Source organism: Piliocolobus tephrosceles, chromosome 14 (genome assembly GCF_002776525.5).
Source record: "Piliocolobus tephrosceles isolate RC106 chromosome 14, ASM277652v3, whole genome shotgun sequence".
In the NCBI taxonomy this organism is placed as follows: domain Eukaryota; kingdom Metazoa; phylum Chordata; class Mammalia; order Primates; family Cercopithecidae; genus Piliocolobus; species Piliocolobus tephrosceles.
In genome coordinates, this window is record NC_045447.1 from 109,298,546 (window position 1) to 109,315,807 (window position 17,262).

General features: G+C 42.2%; 1 protein-coding gene across 10 annotated transcripts in view; it reads left to right on the forward strand.

Annotated features, from left to right (window-relative positions):
- The window catches only part of CDC14B (cell division cycle 14B), a 127,153-nt gene that overhangs the window by 44,884 nt on the left and 65,007 nt on the right, over nucleotides 1-17,262 (forward strand). For 6 of the 10 annotated variants that reach the window (XR_003306650.2, XM_026446826.2, XM_026446830.2 and 3 more), the window contains exons 2-4: nucleotides 12,758-12,848; nucleotides 13,383-13,458; nucleotides 15,482-15,574. Coding sequence is in view for 9 of the 10 variants with exons in the window: in XM_026446826.2 (XP_026302611.1) it covers nucleotides 12,758-12,848; nucleotides 13,383-13,458; nucleotides 15,482-15,574 (260 nt within the window). In the remaining variant the exon portion in view is untranslated. Of the gene's footprint in view, nucleotides 1-10,980; nucleotides 11,482-12,728; nucleotides 12,849-13,382; nucleotides 13,459-15,481; nucleotides 15,575-17,262 lie in introns of those variants that run through there. The other 4 variants (XM_026446829.1, XM_026446828.1, XM_026446831.1 and 1 more) reach the window with 4 other exon arrangements.

The following is a 17,262-nucleotide window of genomic DNA, read 5'->3' on the forward strand; positions in this document are numbered from 1 at the left end:
TTTTTTTTTTTTTTTTTGAGACGGAGTCTCGCTGTGTCGCCCAGGCTGGAGTGCAGTGGCCGGACCTCCGCTCACTGCAAGCTCCGCCTCCCGGGTTCCCGCCATTCTCCTGCCTCAGCCTCCCAAGTAGCTGGGACTACAGGCGCCGCCACCTCGCCCAGCTAGTTTTTTGTATTTTTTAGTAAAGACGGGGTTTCACTGTGTTAGCCAGGATGGTCTCGATCTCCTGACCTCGTGATCCGCCCGTCTCGGCCTCCCAAAGTGCTGGGATTACAGGCTTGAGCCACTGCGCCCGGCCAGAAATGGGTTTTAAATGTTTCCATATTGGTAGATTGATAGATTTTTGATGATCTTCTCATCTAAACTTTTTTTTTTTTTTTTTTTTTTGGAGATGGAGTCTTGCTCTGTCACCCAGGCTGGAGTGCAGTGGTGCGATCTTTGCTCACCGCAACTTACACCTCCCAGGTTCAAACAATTCTCCTGCCTCAGCCTCCCGAGAAACTGGGATTACAGGTACACGCCACCACACCAGCCAATTTTGTATTTTTAGTAGAGACCGGGTTTTGCCATGTTGGCCAGGCTGGTCTCGAACTCCTGACCTCTAGTGATCCACCCACCTCAGCCTCCCAAAGTGTTGGGATTACAAGCGTGAGCCACCGTGCCCCACCAAAACATTTCTGTTATTGTATTGTAGTCATTGAACATGGCCCTTGTGTATGGTTTCTGCTTTCCAGAATTTGTTGAGATCTCCTCGTGACCTAACACATGACAACTGAATACCCTATTTGAAAAATTTATGTGTTCTATATTGAAAACAGTTCTGTCTACTGGGTCATGCCACTAATTCCTTATTTCATTTTTTTGAAGTGTGTTATAGTCTTCTATGATTATGGATGTACTAATTATTCCTATTTTCACTTGTTTTTGCTTGATAGATTTAAAATCTGTTGTTATGTGTGATGATTATAATCTTTTGGTAAATAATTATATCTTTTTTTTTTTTTTTTTTGGAGATGGAGTCTCGCTCTGTTGCCCTGGTTGGAGTGCAGTGGCTTGATCTCAGCTCACTGCAGTCTTTGCCTCCCGGGTTCAAGCAATTCTCTTGCCTCAGCTTCCTGAGTATCTGGGATTACAGGTACTCCCCACCACCATGCCTAGCTAATTTTTGTATTTTTAGTAGAGAAGGGGTTTCGTGTTGTTGGCCAGGCTGGTCTCGAACTCCTGACCACAAGTGATCCACCTACCTCAGCTTCCCAAAGTGCTGGGATTACAGGCATGAGCCACCACGCCCGGTGATTATATATCTTTAAACATTAAACACCTTTGTCTTTTAATTGCTTTTTATTGTGAATTCTTTTTTTTTTTTTTTGAGACGGAGTTTTTGCTCTATTGCACAGGCTGGAGTGCAGTGGCACTATCTCGGCTCACTGCAACCTCCGCCTCCTGGGTTCAAAGCAATTCTTCTGCCTCAACCTCCCAAGTAGCTGGGATTATAGGTGCCCGCCACCATGCCCAGCTAATTTTTGTGTTTTTAGTATTTAGATGAGGGTTCACCATGTTGGCCAGGCTGGTCTCAAACTCTTGACCTCAGGTGATCCACTCGCCTCGGCCTCCCAAAGTGCTGGGATTACAGGTGTGAGCCACCGAGCCTGGCCTCTGAAATCTGTTTTATCTGATGTTAATATTGCTGCTTTCTTTTTTCCTAGCAACTGTATAGCATACCTTTGTCTATCCTTTCATTTCAATTTTTTCTGTAAGGCTTTGTTTTTATTGCCTTTATTAAACATATAGCTTGAGGACTTTTTGGGGTTTTTTGGTTTGTTTTTGGTAGAGATGGTATCTCACTTTCTTGTTCAGGTTGGTCTTGAACTCCTAGATTCAGGGGATCCTCTTGTCTCAGCCTCCCAAAATGCTGGGATTATGTGAGCCCAGCTTAGCTTGAATTTTTTAAACTCATTTTGAAAATCTTGTCTTTTAACAGGTGAATTCTGTTTTGCATTGTAAAATTATAACTTGTACGTTTGTACTTATTCCTACCATCTTATTCTGTTTTGTTTGCCATAATATTTCTTCTTGCTGTTGGGTGCCTTGCTAACATTTTCTCAGTTTCATTTTCTCTCTTGGTGTATTGATTTGGAAAGTATGAAAACTTATATAGTTCCTCTAGTGCCTCCCTTAAAAAAAAAAAAACTCATTTATAAAGTATTTCAGAGACACAAATGAGTATGGAGACTAACATAATTTTGGGGGAGATGTCTAGGGCTTCTGTAGATAAGATTACTTTTTTCTACCTTAGTTCCAGACCAGCTGATTGAGAAACACAGGAGTTAAACAAACAAAGATTAAAATTACCACACTTGGTTTATCTGTGTGGGCATTTAGATCTGAAGGCAACTGGAATTACTTGCGCAAGCAGTCACTGGCACATCAGACAACCACAAGGACAAATTCCAGACAGTGCGTCTGCAAACGGGGTAGAGCTTCGACACCCTGGATCCATGGGTGACTGTGTAGAATAGTGCCTCCTTCACCCTCTTATCTGCGGGGAACATGTAGCACCGGCAAGAAGTAAACATCCGTTATAAATCACATCACTAAGATTTCAGGGTTATTTGTTGTCACAGCTTATTCTGACGAATGAACTCAATTCATCACAGGGTATAGAATGAACCAGAACCATACTAATTGTAGGTTCGGTCAGTCTGGAAAAGGAGCAGGAAGGATAGGTAGGCTTCTTCAGCTTGTGCATTTCTTATTTCACTCTCTGCCCACGGTATTGACTGGGGTGTTAGCTTTTTCCTCTTTGATATATGTTGCTTTGTAAATTCTAAATACTGACACTTTATTAGTTTTATACATTGTGTGTTCTTCTCCTAGTCTGTGAGTTATGTTTTTAAACTTTGTTTCTGAGCTCCTGTATTGAACAGAAATACTAAATCTTTGTGTGTGTGTGTGTGTGTGTGTGTGTGTGTGTGACAGAGTTTCCCTCTTGTTGCCCAGGCTGGAGTGCAGTGGCGCCATCTCGGCTCCCAGCTAATTTTTGTATTGAAACACTAAATCTTTATGTAATCAAGTTTCTCAATCTTTTACTTTACAGTTTGGGTCTTTTTTGTTTTGAGTAAAAAAGAAATCCATCCCTGTTTCACTAATCTGAGTTATTTTCCCATATATTCTTATACAACTTTTATATCTAGGTTTTTTTTTGAGGCGGAGTCTGGCACTGCCGGGGCTGGAGTACTGTGGCCGGATCTCAGCTCACTGCAAGCTCCGCCTCCCGGGTTCACACCATTCTCCTGCCTCAGCCTCCCGAGTAGCTGGGACTACAGGCACCCACCACCACACCCGGCTAGTTTTTTGTATTTTTTAGTAGAGATGGGGTTTCACCGTGTTAGCCAGGATGGTCTCGATCTCCTGACCTCGTGATCCACCCGTCTCGGCCTCCCAAAGTGCTGGGATTACAGGCTTGAGCCACTGTGCCCGGCCTATATCTAGGTTTTTAATATCTAGGTTTTTAATCCACTTGAGGTATTTTTTTGCCTTTGGTGGGTAGTGGTGTATGGTATGAGATAGGGATCAAATTTCTTCCCTCCCCCACCCCCAGCAACACAGACACCAGTTGTCCCACGTGTACTGAGTATTCTTTATCCATTGATTTGTAATGCCCCTAATATCACATATGATGTTTCCATGTATATGTGGCTTTCATCTTTGCCTATTATATCTGTGCCAGTAGTATACTGTGCCAATACTGCCTAAATTCTTGTAAGTTTTAATATATGGTAGAGCAAGAGCCCCCCTCTTGTTCTTTTGTGTTTTTTTTTTTTTTTTTTTTTTGAGATGGAGTCTCACTCTGTCGCCCAGGCTGGAGTGCAGCGGCACAATCTCGGCTCACTGCAAGCTCCTCCTCCCAGGTTCACGCCATTCTCCTGCCTCAGCCTCCCAAGTAGCTGGGACTACAGGTGCCCACCACCACGCCCAGCTAAGTTTTTGTATTTTTAGTAGAGACCAGGTTTCACTTTGTTAGCCAGGATGGTCTTGATCTCCTGACCTCGTGATCCGCCCACCTCGGCATCCCAAAGTGCTGGGATTACAGGCGTGAGCCACTGCACCCAGCCGCCTTGTTCTTTTTCAAAATGTTTTTGGTTCTTCTTGGCCCTGTGATCTTCTGGATTAATTTATATGTATTAACATGTCATGTTTTATGTAATTTATTACATGTAGCATGTAAATTTATTACATTTAATTCATACATTAGCATGCAATTTACATGTATTAGTACATTAGGTTTCATGTAGTTTATTACATGTAACGTAAATTTATTACATTTAATTCCTTTATTAGCATGTCATTTACATGTGTTAGCATGTCAGGTTTCATGAAAAGACCTGTTGAGATTTTGATGAGAATTGCATTTCTTTTGAGGGAAATTACCATCTTTATGATATTGAGTCTTCCTGTTGATAAACCTGCTTTATTTCTCCATTTATCCATAAGGGGTGTGCACCTCTTTTTTTCTCTATTACATTTCATACTTGCTTATTACAAGTAGATAGAAAAGCTATTGGTTTTTGTGTATTAATCTTCTGTATCCAGAAACATTGCAAAACTTTATTATTTTATTTATTTGAGTAGTTTATCTGCCGATTCTCATCTTTTTTTTTTTTTTTGAGACAGAGTCTTACTCTGTCACCCAGGCTGGAGTGCAGTGGCATGATCTGGGCTCATGGCAACCTCCACTTGCCAGGTTCAAGCGGTCCTCCTGCCTCAGCCTCCCAAGTAGCTGGGATTACAGGTGCGGGCCACCCAAACCTAACTAATTTTTTTGTATTTTTAGTAGAGACAGGGTTTCCATTTTGGTAGGGCTGGTCTCGAACTCCTGGACCTCAGGTGATCCACCCGCCTCGGCCTCCCAAAGTGCTGGGATTACAGGCGTGAACCACTGCGCCCAGCTTCTTGTCTGTATTTTTTAGATAGACAATCGTCTGCAAATAAGGACAGTTTTGATTCTTCCTTTCCAGTTTTCTCTGATTTCATTTTTGTATCTTGATGTCAGCTAGCACTTCCAGTTACTACATTGTTAAATAGAGGTAATGATAGTGGGAATTTTTTCTTGCTTTTTATTTTATAGGGATGCTTCTAAAGTTAAGGCATGAAGTGTGATATTTGCTGTTGGAACAATCTTTATCAGCTTAAGGAAGTTCTCTTTTAGCTCCATTGTTCAAAGACTTAATTGGAAATGAGTGTTGATTTTAATGACTTCCTTTTCTGTATTTAATGAGATAATCATGTGACTTTTTCCTGTAATCTGTTCATGTTGATAGGCTTTTTTTTTCTTTCTATGTTGACTAAGATTAATTTTCTTTTCATATGCTGTTGACTGTATTTCTTTTCTGAATTGAGTGTTCATAGCCTTTCTAGATTTTTTTCTCTTGGGTTGTGTTAGGGAAAAACTCAAACTATTTTTCTGCTGTCACACCAACACAGCAATTATCAGCACAAAAGACCTCTGTAATACGTGTGGATTTCTGTGGCAGACACCAGTCCTCCCGTTCAATTTTGACACCATCTACCTGGAGATAGCATCAGATCTCACAGGTTGAGGGTTCAGTCCCCAAAACTACCCCCTTCTTCCCATAAGTCACAAGTCTGGGCCTCAGCAACTTCTGACTCACTGGCTCAAGTTGGGGTTCCCGGGATCCCCTCTTTGGGTTCAATTAATTTGCTGGAAGAATCAGGGAAACTCGCTTACTAGTTTCTTATGAAGGCTATTTTAAAGGATACAGATAAACAACCACAGGAAGAGATGCACCAGGTGAGGTCTGGAAGGGTCCCAAGTGGAGGAGCTTCTGACCCCGTGGAGTTGGGGTACACCACCCTCCGGGCATGTGGCTGAGTTCTCACTCACCTTCCTGTCAGCCTCCATGGTTCAGCTCTCCAGAAGTCCTGTGAACCCTGTCCTTTGGGCCTTTAGTGGAGATTTCGTTGCTTGTCCATGATTGAAGGATGGGCAACTGTGTTGAAATTTGATTGGACAAAAAGGGTATAATCTACACCCAGCAAGGCCTGTCTGTTCAGATTCTTCCAGCCTCTCAGGGCAGCATGCCTTCCTCCAGGGTATGGGGCGGGATGCTTTGTGGAATGAGGGTCTTACAGCTCACAATCATATTAGAGCCCTGCCTTGGGCCGGGGAAAGGAGAGCAGGAAACGGTCAGAGAGATTCTGTTTCCCAAGGCCGGCTTTCTGAGGTCCACAGCACCCAGCATATAACAAGATATTGTAACAAAACTTATGGGAGTTGGGAGCTAGGAACTGTGGATCAAAACCAATAGGTATATAATTATAATATCACAGATGGTGATATTGCTTTGGAGAGACATTTTATCTTTTGTGATAATTAACTTTTATTATAGGTGTTTTCCGCCAAGTCTCTCCTAGTTTTTCCCTTTGTGACTTGTTTTGTGTCACACTTTAAAGTCCTGCGTGTTAAATTATAAAATTATTCATTGTTATGAATTACATTACTTCCAAATTAGCCAGGACAAATAAGAGGAGGAAGATGAGGATTAAAATTCATTTATCTGGAATATTTTGTATGAGTTCGTGAATAAAACTTGGGAACCAGAAGAAAAAAAATAATAATAATTCATTATAGCCCGGGCGCGGTGGCTCACACCTGTAATCCTAGCACTTTGGGAGGCCGAGGTGGGCGGATCATGAGGTCAGGAGGTTGAGATCATCCTGGCCAACATGATGAAACTCAGTCTGTACTAAAAACACAAAATTAGCCGGGCGCGGTGGCAGGCACCTATACTCGGAAGGCTGAGGCAGGAGAATCGCTTGAACCGAGGAAGCGGAGTTGCAGTGAGCCGAGATCGCGCCACTGCACTCCAGCCTGGCAACAGAGGGAGACTCCGTCCCCCCCAAAAAAAATCCATTATAATTTTATAGTTATCTGATAGCTTTTTCAAAATTATTTCATCTGTGATGTGTTTTATAAATATGTGATATTAGCATCTCATTTTCTTTTCATACATGTAAACACCTGCCCCATATTGGATAAGGCCTTCTTTGTTACTGAATTGAAATAATCAGTTGTCTTATAAGTGTTCATATATGTCTGGGTCCAGATTGTACATTGCTGTGCTAACATCCTATTGTTTTAGTTACTATTGACTTACATTTGGGCAAGTCTTTGAGGCTAGAACTTAATCTTATGCTTCAGATCCAATAGCCTGTGTTCAAATCCCAATTCTGCCACTTCCCAGCAAGCTTTGTGACCTTGTGCAGGTTAGTCACTCCACCTCCTTAGGGCTAGTTGGCCCTGGTAGTACTAACCTCACAGGGTATAATGAGTGAATACAATACGTGGCTCTGAACTCTCCATCATCGGAACTCTCCATCATTGGAACTCTCCATCATCTGAACTCTTCGTCATCTGAACTGTCCGTCATCGGAACTCTCCGTCATCGGAACTCTCCATCATCGTTGGTTATCATTGTCATTTGAGTGGGTAATGCCGCTGCTGCTGCTTTGTTAATCAGTACTTTCATGAACATTTCTTCCTCTGCTCCCCGTGTTCTTTCCTTCCCTGAAAAAACAAGCGGCTAATACAGATGGCAGCCTAATGTCTGTGGTCCTGTCTCTGAGGGGCAATCTGTGTTCAGGTGGAGCCTGTGCCCTCCTGCTCCCTAGCGTGTAAAATCTCCTTTCTGCCTGTCTGTGGTGAACTCAGCAGAGGTTGACTTCCCCCAGCTGTAGGGAAGCTGTCCATTTCTCCATTGGCTCTGCCAGGACCTGTCCATCGTGGCTATCTTTAGAAGGCCGTCCACCCAGGTCAAGGGGGAAATACAAAGTGGAGAAAGCCCACTGTGTCTCTAGGTCCAAATAGGGCTCTTGAAATCTTTCCTATTAACAAGCACATACTTTATTATAATTCCCACCAACTCCTACATATTTCCCTGTTTTATGGTTAATTATCGCCAAATACCTGTAGCTGTTATCCAGGAAAATGTTTTTCATTTCAGATTTAACAGATATTTGCTAAAGGAAGAGGCAGTCAACCTGGAGGCCCAAAAGTCAAATCCAACAAATTAGGCCCAAGGATGGATTTTAAATACTTTTACTAACATTTTTAAATCATGAGATTTTGTTTCCTTCTCCTGTATCATATTAGTCAAAGAAGCAGGAATGATGATGTGGTGCGACAGGGATGTATAGGCAAAAAGATGACTGCTGCTTTCTGTCTCTGACAACAGAAACATCAATGGGGGGATACATGGATTTCTAACATGATTATAAAGTTAATCGTCAAGCTTTAAGCAAAACTTTGTAAAGAGCCCTGTTTCAGCCGGGCACGGTGACTCATGCCTATAATCCCAGCACTTTGGGAGGCCGAAGCGGGTGGATCACTTGAGGTCGGGAGTTTGACACCTCTACTAAAAATTAGTTGGGAGTGGTCGCATGTGACTGTAATCCCAGCTACTTGGGAGACTGAGGCAGGAGAATCGCTTGAGCCTGGGAGGTGGAGGTTGCAGTGAGCCAAGATTGCACCACTGCACTCCAGCGTGGGCGACAGAGCGAGACTCCGTCAAAAAAAAAAAAAAAGAGCCCTGTTTCTGATTTCAGGTCCTAATAAATGACCCTCAACCCAGCACCGTAGTTTCTATAGTACTTTATTGGTGTGTTACTCTAACAATAAAATATTGGCATTATGTAGAGATAATTGCACATCAGAAATCAGTGATTTTTCCCTGCCTGTAATCCATAAAATACTCCTTAGGGAATTGAACTTAAGCTTTGGGCTGGGAGGGAAAATTTCTTCCCGTTTCCATCTAGCTACTTTTCTAGTTTAAATTGGGTTTTTTGAAAGAAACTGGAATTTCAAGAGATAGGTAGAAACCAAACCATGTTACTAACCAGTTCCCTGGTTTAAATGCGCATAAAGAATATTTTCCAGGTTGCCTCCTACTGTGCTCATTAGATGCTTCCTATCTTGATCAAGAGTCAGCTTTGGAAAAACACTGTTAGCCTGCAAGTTGACTTTTTAAAAGCGGTGTAATTTTGAATAGGTAATACATGGTACAATGCAAAAGCTGTAAAAAGGCATAAATCTCTCTTAACATTCCCTATTTCTAGACACTGACTTACCAAGGCATTGATACGTTTCTTGTGGCTGCTTCCAGATATTTGCTACCCATGATTTCATCTATAATCGTATACATGTGTATATAGGATTTAAACTCACACACAGAAGTGGTAGTACTTAACAGTCCATCGTGGCTATCTTTAGTTTTCAGCTTTCTTTTCTTTTTTCTTCTTCTTTTGAGACGGAATTTCGTTCTTGTTGCCCAGGCTGGAGTGCGAAAGTGTGATCTTGGCTCACTGCAACCTCCACCTCCCGGGTTCAAGCGGTTCGCCTGTCTCAGCCTCCCAAGTAGCTGGGATGACAGGCGTGCACCACCACGACTGGCTAATTTTTTGTATTTTTAGTAGAGGCGGGGTTTCACCATGTTGATCAGGCTAGGCTGGAATGCTTAACCTCAGATGATCCATCCGCCTTGGTCTCCCAAAATGCTGTGATTACAGGCGTGAGCCGCCACGTCTGGCTAGTTTTCAGTTTTCAGTCTTAAACATTTCTGCCGAACTTCCCATTTGTTGGCTCCATGGAGGTGGCTCAGTTTGTATTCCCACCCATAGGCGACGTATGTGAGTGCCCTCGACCTCCCGACACACCGCAGCACCTTATCCAACTCTCTTGAGTTTTGCCAGTCTGAGGAAAAAATAGTACCACATAGTGGACCTTTGCATTTCTTTTGTGATAACATAAAACTGAAGTTAGGTATCTTCTCGAGATGAATTTAAAATATTTTTCCAGTTTATCTCTTGATTTCGTTTATGTGTCTTTTGCTGTGAAAACTGCTTAAAAATGTGTTTATGGCTTTTAGATTTTGTATCATTTAGCAAGGTCTTCCCCAGTTGGAGAGTATAAAAAAGAATTCAAATATATTTTAAGAAGTCTTTGATCCATCTGGAATTGTAGAATAAGATTAGGAGGTACACAGGTTTACCTTTGAGGCAAAAGTATGTATAAAGTAACACTTTTCTATAGAAAACTTGGGAAAACACAGGAGGGAATGAAAACGAACCCCAATCCCAGCACCTTGGTATCTGTAACAATTGGGATCATGCTTATGCTGGATTTCAATTTTTTTCACTTGAGATTAAAATACAAACACAAGTTTAGAATATATTTTATTTAATGTTTAATTTTTGTGGGTACAAGTAGGTGTGTATATTTATGGGGTGCATGAGATGTTTTGATACAGGCAGGCAATGCACAATAATCGCATCATGGAGAATGGGGTATCCATCCCCTCAAGCATTTATCCTTTGTGTTACAGACACTCCAATTGTACTCTTTTAGTTATTTTTAAATGTACAATTAAGCTATTGTGGACTATAGTCACCCACACGCTGTTGTGCTGTGAAATGCTAGGTCTTATTCATTTGTACTGTTTTTTTGTGCCCATTACCCCCACACTACCTTTCCCAGCCTCCGATAACCATCCTTCTACTCTCTATCTCTACAATAATTTTAAATGGTGGTTTAAAACGGGTGTCAACATTTCTGTTTTTAAACCATCCCAAACCGTCCCTTTAAAGGAACGCGTGACCAGAGGGTTGCCTTTAAATCTTGCACAATTAAAAGAAAAGCGTTTTCTCTGAGGCAGCTGATCTCAGGAAATCTTGCACGATTTTGAAGATGCCCGTTTTCCATCAGACCCGGCCCTGCTGGGTCGCTTGGCGGGTCTTGGCGGAGCGAGGGTGCGCTGAGCCCTGCTCCAGGAGGGCGCACTGCAGGGGCCCCGGGCCTGGCTCGGCTGCAGCACCTCCTGGCGGCAGGAGTGCGGCGTGGGAGGAGCCAGGAGGCCCCCGCCCCGGCCGGCGTCACCCTGGGGTCTGTCCCTGGCCTGACCGAGCCCTTTTGCACGAAGTCCTTTAATCGCTAAGGAGCTTTCCCAGATGCTTCCCTGGCAGGCCCGCTGGCGTCTGACGCACGTCCCCTCTGCGGGGTGTTTGGGACTCGAGGAGCCCTGGCAGGCACAGGCCGCCCGGCGTTCCCAGCTGGGGAAGGAAGGGGGGCGGCGAAGCGGCGGCGGGGGCGGGGGGGCAGGAAGAAAGTAGGAGGTGGGGCGGGGTGCTGCCCCTCCCCGCGCCCTCCTCGCCCACCGGGCTGTTTCCAGGAGTTGGGGACTTCCGGGGTTGCGCTGTCGCGTCCGGCCGTTGGGCCGCCGAGGGGTGTCGCTGCGCCCGCTGCCCCGCGCGGCCCTTTAAACTTTGTTTTTTAAACTTCGGGGGTGTGGTCGCGGCGCCTCCCCTCTCGGCGGCTGGCCGTCCTTGCCTCTGCCCCGCCTTCCAGATGCTTGGGAGTCATGAGCCGGGAGGGCGCGGGGGCCGCTCTGGTGGCCGAGGTGATCAAAGGTGAGCCGGGAGGGCGGGGGCTTCCCGGGGACTCCGGCACCCGCGCTGGGACAGGGTGGGCGGCGCTGGCTGGGAGGTGCCCCTAGTCTGGGCCCCGGCCGCCTCTGTCTCCTGCGCGTGGGTGGCCTCGGCACTTGTCCTCAGGCTCTGGGCTTCAGCGCTCACGGGTGGCAGTGACCCTTGCGTGCCTGCATCAGAGCCTAGTAGGTGAGCTGCACCTCTCCACCCGCGGGAGCGAGATCCTTGGGCTCTGTCACAGGGATCAAAGGTCCTTGTGGTTGGAAAGGATTAAGCCCTGTCACCCATTTGAGTGTTTGTGGTTGCAAGAAATTTTAGCTGAGGAGTTTACAAGGAAATAAACGCAGCAGTTGCATGAGTTGAATTGCAGATCAAAAAAAAAAAAAGTTTACCATTTGGAGAAAGGGTGCCAGCTGGCTCTGCTGAAAGTATATATGTTTTAAAGGCTGTACTTGATTTTGCCACGTTGTGAGTGTATTTTCTTAGCACCACTAGTATTACTATTAGATACTGTGGATGACTTTATTTCACCGGAGCATTTTTAGGCGTGGAATAAGGGTGGAGCCTTATGAGCCTTACTACTCATTACCGTTCTTGCTAACCTCACAGCAGCCTAACTGCTTTTATGTAACACAAGTTCATCTCAGACCCATCATGCAGAAACCTCTCATTGCTTCTGTTTTAATGGTAATTTGTCTAATTGTAAAAATACTGAAGTAGCGATTCCAAGTTAGAAAGCAGTGATCCCTGAAAACAGTTGGAGAAACATATGGTTTGTTCTATAGCTGTAAGTGATAATTTTGAAGCAATTTTGAAAGCATTCTTTCTCCTTAAGAAAAAAAAAATAGTTTCTTACTGAAATGACTTTTTAGGATGTCTTGAAAAACGTAGTGAAATTCATCTAGAAACTTACAAGGTTGATGCTAGTCATCACATGCATGCTGCAATTTGCTGAAATGTCTTAATCCAGGGGAGCTAAACTTTTACAAAAATAGGTCTGTTTAGAAATCATGTCACTACATGAAAAATCACCACTTTTGAAACTTACGGTTAAAGGCAATTTCTCTTTTAAAAATGTGCTCATTGATTATTACCCACCCAAATAGCCAGAATATTTTGTAATTACCCATTACCACTCCTACCATCTGAAACGTGCATGAAAAAAATGAAAAACTGACTTCATCTGAAAAGAGTGTCATGATATATGAAACGTTTTTTGTAACCTGCAGGAAGGAACATTGCAATTTTTCCATTTCAGATCGCCTTTGTTTTGCCATTCTCTACAGCAGACCAAAGAGTGCATCAAATGTACATTATTTCAGCATAGATAATGAACTTGAATATGAGAAGTAAGTATTGCTCTTTCAAAGATTGTAACTTTTTTTTTGAAGAATGTAAAGGTATGGTTATAAATGGGACAGCCTGGGAAAATTATAAATCTGTTGGTTGCTAATTACAGGATGCTTGTTTTTCACCTGTAGTAATAACATAAACCTTTAGAGGAAAAAAAAACTTCCCTAAATTTAAACTTTTAGATTTGCTAATCTAATATTTACACTACAATGAGATATAAATGTGTACTAAGTAAGATATTGTGATTTTGCCCTTGGAAATATGTATGGAAAAACAGCATTTTAAATTTAGAAGATATGTTCATGTTCATTGAGGTTACATATAGGCGTTGTAGCACTTGTGATATTTTTAAATAGGCATTATTTACCAGAATAGTCTTCCAGTAGTAAAACAGTATCTTTAAGTTGTATTGGCCCATAACTATTTGGTATATGCTGGCTCATCTTAATTTGATCTTATAGACCCAAAAAAGATGTTTATATTCAGAGCATCTAGAATGTACATCACATTTTTATTTTTCATTTTTAAAGCTTCTACGCAGATTTTGGACCACTCAATCTGGCAATGGTTTACAGATATTGTTGCAAGATAAATAAGAAATTAAAGGTAAAGTCTTTATTTAAGATTTGATGTAAGTAATCATTGTTAGCTTGATATGGGGACGAAAGTAAGGAAAACATCTATTTTTAAAAAGGAAATGCCGTGTTTTTCACTGCAGTGGTGTTTGGAACATGCACATTTTCTTTTGTTTTATAAGATCATAGTGTATATATTTGTTTTCTAGAATTTTGAATGGACAGTTTAAGTTTGAGTCATTTGGTTCTAGTTTGAATTAGTGATGCCCAAATACTTGAAAAGCCAAAGTGGGAATCAGTTAATTAAGTGAAACTCGTGTTGTCTGACCTAATAGAACTGAAACCTAACAAGAGAAACTCTTCCCTTGCTCTGGCCGTTGTTCTTTCTGCCTTCATTGTGATGGGGAGTGATAGCAAACTAACGAGAAAGATGAACTCATCTTATTTCTCTCCTATTTTGAAACTCCCGTGATGTTGTACTACATAATCCTTCATACGTACAATTAAGGGGCATGAGAATCTAGGGCAAATAGTACGTCATTAAGGCTGTATCACCGAGAGTTACACAAGTGTATTTGTATTGGTTTGAACTTAGACCACATTCATGTGTGTAAAACACTGAATTGTTGGCCATGCACGGTAGGAAGTTATGTATGTACTGCTTACTAGCAGTTCCAAATCAGTCACTGTAAATTCTCAACTAGAAAATACTGCTTTTTGGGACAGGCACTTAAAAAAAAACTTTAATTGAATACAGAGAGGAAATAAAATTTATTTTTAATTAGAATTTTAACATGCTTTAATTAAAAATTTATGGGTAAGGCAGATGTTTTTCCTTGACCATCAAAGCTCTATTGACTACATATTGCTACAAAGCTGGAGACTCTTCTTTTTTGCCTTTGTTAAATAGGAGTATAACTATTTATGGCCTTGTGCATTTGAGTTCTCCCTCCTTTTTCCAGTTGCCAGTGGCAGATCTTTTGTTTCATGCAGGGCTAGGAAGCTAAAAATAACTCTCTCTTCCCCCAGCATTTGTTCCTTTGCTTTAATTTTGGAAAAAAAATTTTTTTCCTGTACTCAACCATCTGTGGACTTTTAGTCTTTGGGTCAACCAAAAATGTTTCAGTCCTTTTTTCCTTCTTCCTTTTCTTTTTTTTTTTTTTCTTTCCTGAGACGGAGTTTTGGTCTTGTTGCCCAGGCTGGAGTGCAGTGGATCATCTGGGCTCACTGTAACTTCCACCTCCCTGGTTCAAAAGATTCTCCTGCCTCAGCCTTCTGAGTAGCTGGGATTGCAGGCGCATGCAGTGCCACCACGCCACCACGCCCAGCTAATATTTGTATTTTTAGTAGAGATGGAGTGTCACCATGTTGGTCAGGCTAGTCTCGAACTCCTGACCTTGTGATCTGTCTGCCTCAGCCTCCCCAAGTACTGGGATTACAGGCATGAGCCACCACACCTGCCAGAAAATTTTTTAACATAAATAGAAATATGTACACATCATGGATGTAGAGCTCGGTAAACTTTCACAAATGGAATATACGTAGATGATTATCTTGATCACCAGGCCAGGAGCAGTGCACTGGCGGCATCTCGCAGCAGCCCTCCATGCTGTCTTCCAGTTTCTGTCTCCGCACACGCCTCCCCTGGTTATTCACTGCCCTGACTTATAACACTGTAGACAATTCTGTATACCTTTTTATTTTAACTTAAAGGCTTTGGGGGCAGATTTCTTTAAAAACCAAACAGAAGGAAAGGTCGTCTTTTCTACCACTCTTGCTTTGTTCTTTCAGAGGCAGCCCGTGCTTTAAGCATATGTCCATTCATGTCTCCTCCCCTCTTCTCTAATTGTATGTCCATTCTCATCCCAGAATGTGCCTTTTTATGGGAAGGTATATGGTATTTGTGGGTATCAATGTTAGTCTTTTCAAAGGTCTTGCTAATAATGCGAATGGTTATACATTGTGGGATTTGGAATTAATCTTCATCACAAAATGAAATTGTGGAAGACTTGAAATTAAAAAGAAAATGCTAACAGCTATTTATTTTTATGCAGTCCATTACAATGTTAAGGAAGAAAATTGTTCATTTTACGGGCTCTGATCAGAGAAAACAAGCAAATGCTGCCTTCCTTGTTGGATGCTACATGGTAAGTATTTGTTTTCCTAATGTATTCATAAAAATGCACACAACAGTGGTTCTTTACATTTGCAGTCGGAATTTTGAAATCAAGATAATGTCTTGATTTCTCTCCAGGAAGAACATGTATTGCTTTAAAAAAATTGACCAACTCAAGGAAGCTGTGCTTATGTGGAAGGAGCAGGTAGATGAGAGATCTCCTGTACCTTCCACTTAGTTTTACTGTGAACCTAAAACTGCTCGGGGAAAAAAGTCTATATTTTTTTAAAAAGTGACCAACTACTTTGGCAAAGGTTTATGTTTTATGGCACTTAAGTTTGGAAAATCGTGCTCCAAAGCATTTCTATTCACTCGTGATCCATTTAGTGAGTTGTAAAATCATCTTACTGGGGTCAGGACCCCACTATTCATTTTCTAAAAATTTTTAAGAAAATTAAAGCACATCACTTGAGTGCTTTATAAAATTTGAATCTAGGCATTTTTTCCCCTAGTTAAGGTCATCTCCTTTCTCATCAAAACATCTAGCAGGAGGCCATGGGATGTCAGTGTTGTCAGAAGATGGGTTACATACTGCACGGATTACATACATATGCCATCAAGTGCTCCATTTGGATCATTGGAAATGTGCTTGCAATAGCAGCAGTATTTACATAAGAGTTGTGAATTTCATTTATTTGTAACTATGATGGAAAAGATTTGTTTTTTGAAGAGTCATATTTTGTGTGGCACCCAGTGGATTCATCTGCAGGGGCCCTGAACGCTGCCATTTTTCCAGAGCCAGCTTCGAGTTCCTCCAGAGTAGTACCCCATGTGTTTGGTGGTAAGAAAGCCGCTCTGTTCAGTGGGGAGTGGCCAGGGGATATTTCTTCCACCCCCACCCCACCATCAGTGCAATAGCTACTCTCTCCTAGGCTTGAAAAACAGGGTTGCTGTTGGAGCTCTTTAAGTTCTTTCTTCCCCACTTCTAGCTTGCTCCTTATCTCTGGCATGCCTTACCGGACCCTTTTAAAATTATTTTCTGGAGTACAGTTTGATAATCTGGAATTTACAAAGACTAGTCCAGAAGTTGGTGATACTAGTTGAAATTGTACCTCAAGATTTAATAATTTTCCTTTTTATGTTTAAGGTATATCATTAACAGCAGTGATTAAGGTCTTTGTTTTGTGTTCCTATTTATGCTCACAAAAGTAGTTGAATTAAATGCTTCTGATTGGGAGGCTGAGGCAGGCAGATCGTTTGAGGTCAGGGTACGAGATCAGCCTGCCCAACATGGTGAAATCCCGTCTCTACTAAAAATACAAAAATTAGCTGGGTGTGGTGGCGCACGCCTGTAGTCCCAGCTGCTCGGGAGGCTGAGGCAGGAGAATCCCTTGAATCCGGGAGTTGGAAATTGCCCTGAGCTGAGATTGTGCCGCTGCACTCCAGCCTGGGTGACAGTGAGTGAGACTTTGTCTCCAAAAAAAAAACAAAAAGTTTCTGAGAAAACTTCAAAATTTATTATCATCCCTGAAAGTATGAAACATAGGTTATAGATTCTGTCTATTAAAATTTGGTTTCATAAGCTTACCCAGATGTATTGGTGTTTTCCTTTCTCCCAGCCTCTCTTGGTGTTTCTTGTGCTTGCAGCAAAAGCCTAAAAAAAAAAGAAAGTTTTAGTAGTTTGGCAGGTGTGGTGGCAGGCGCCTGTAATCCCAGCGA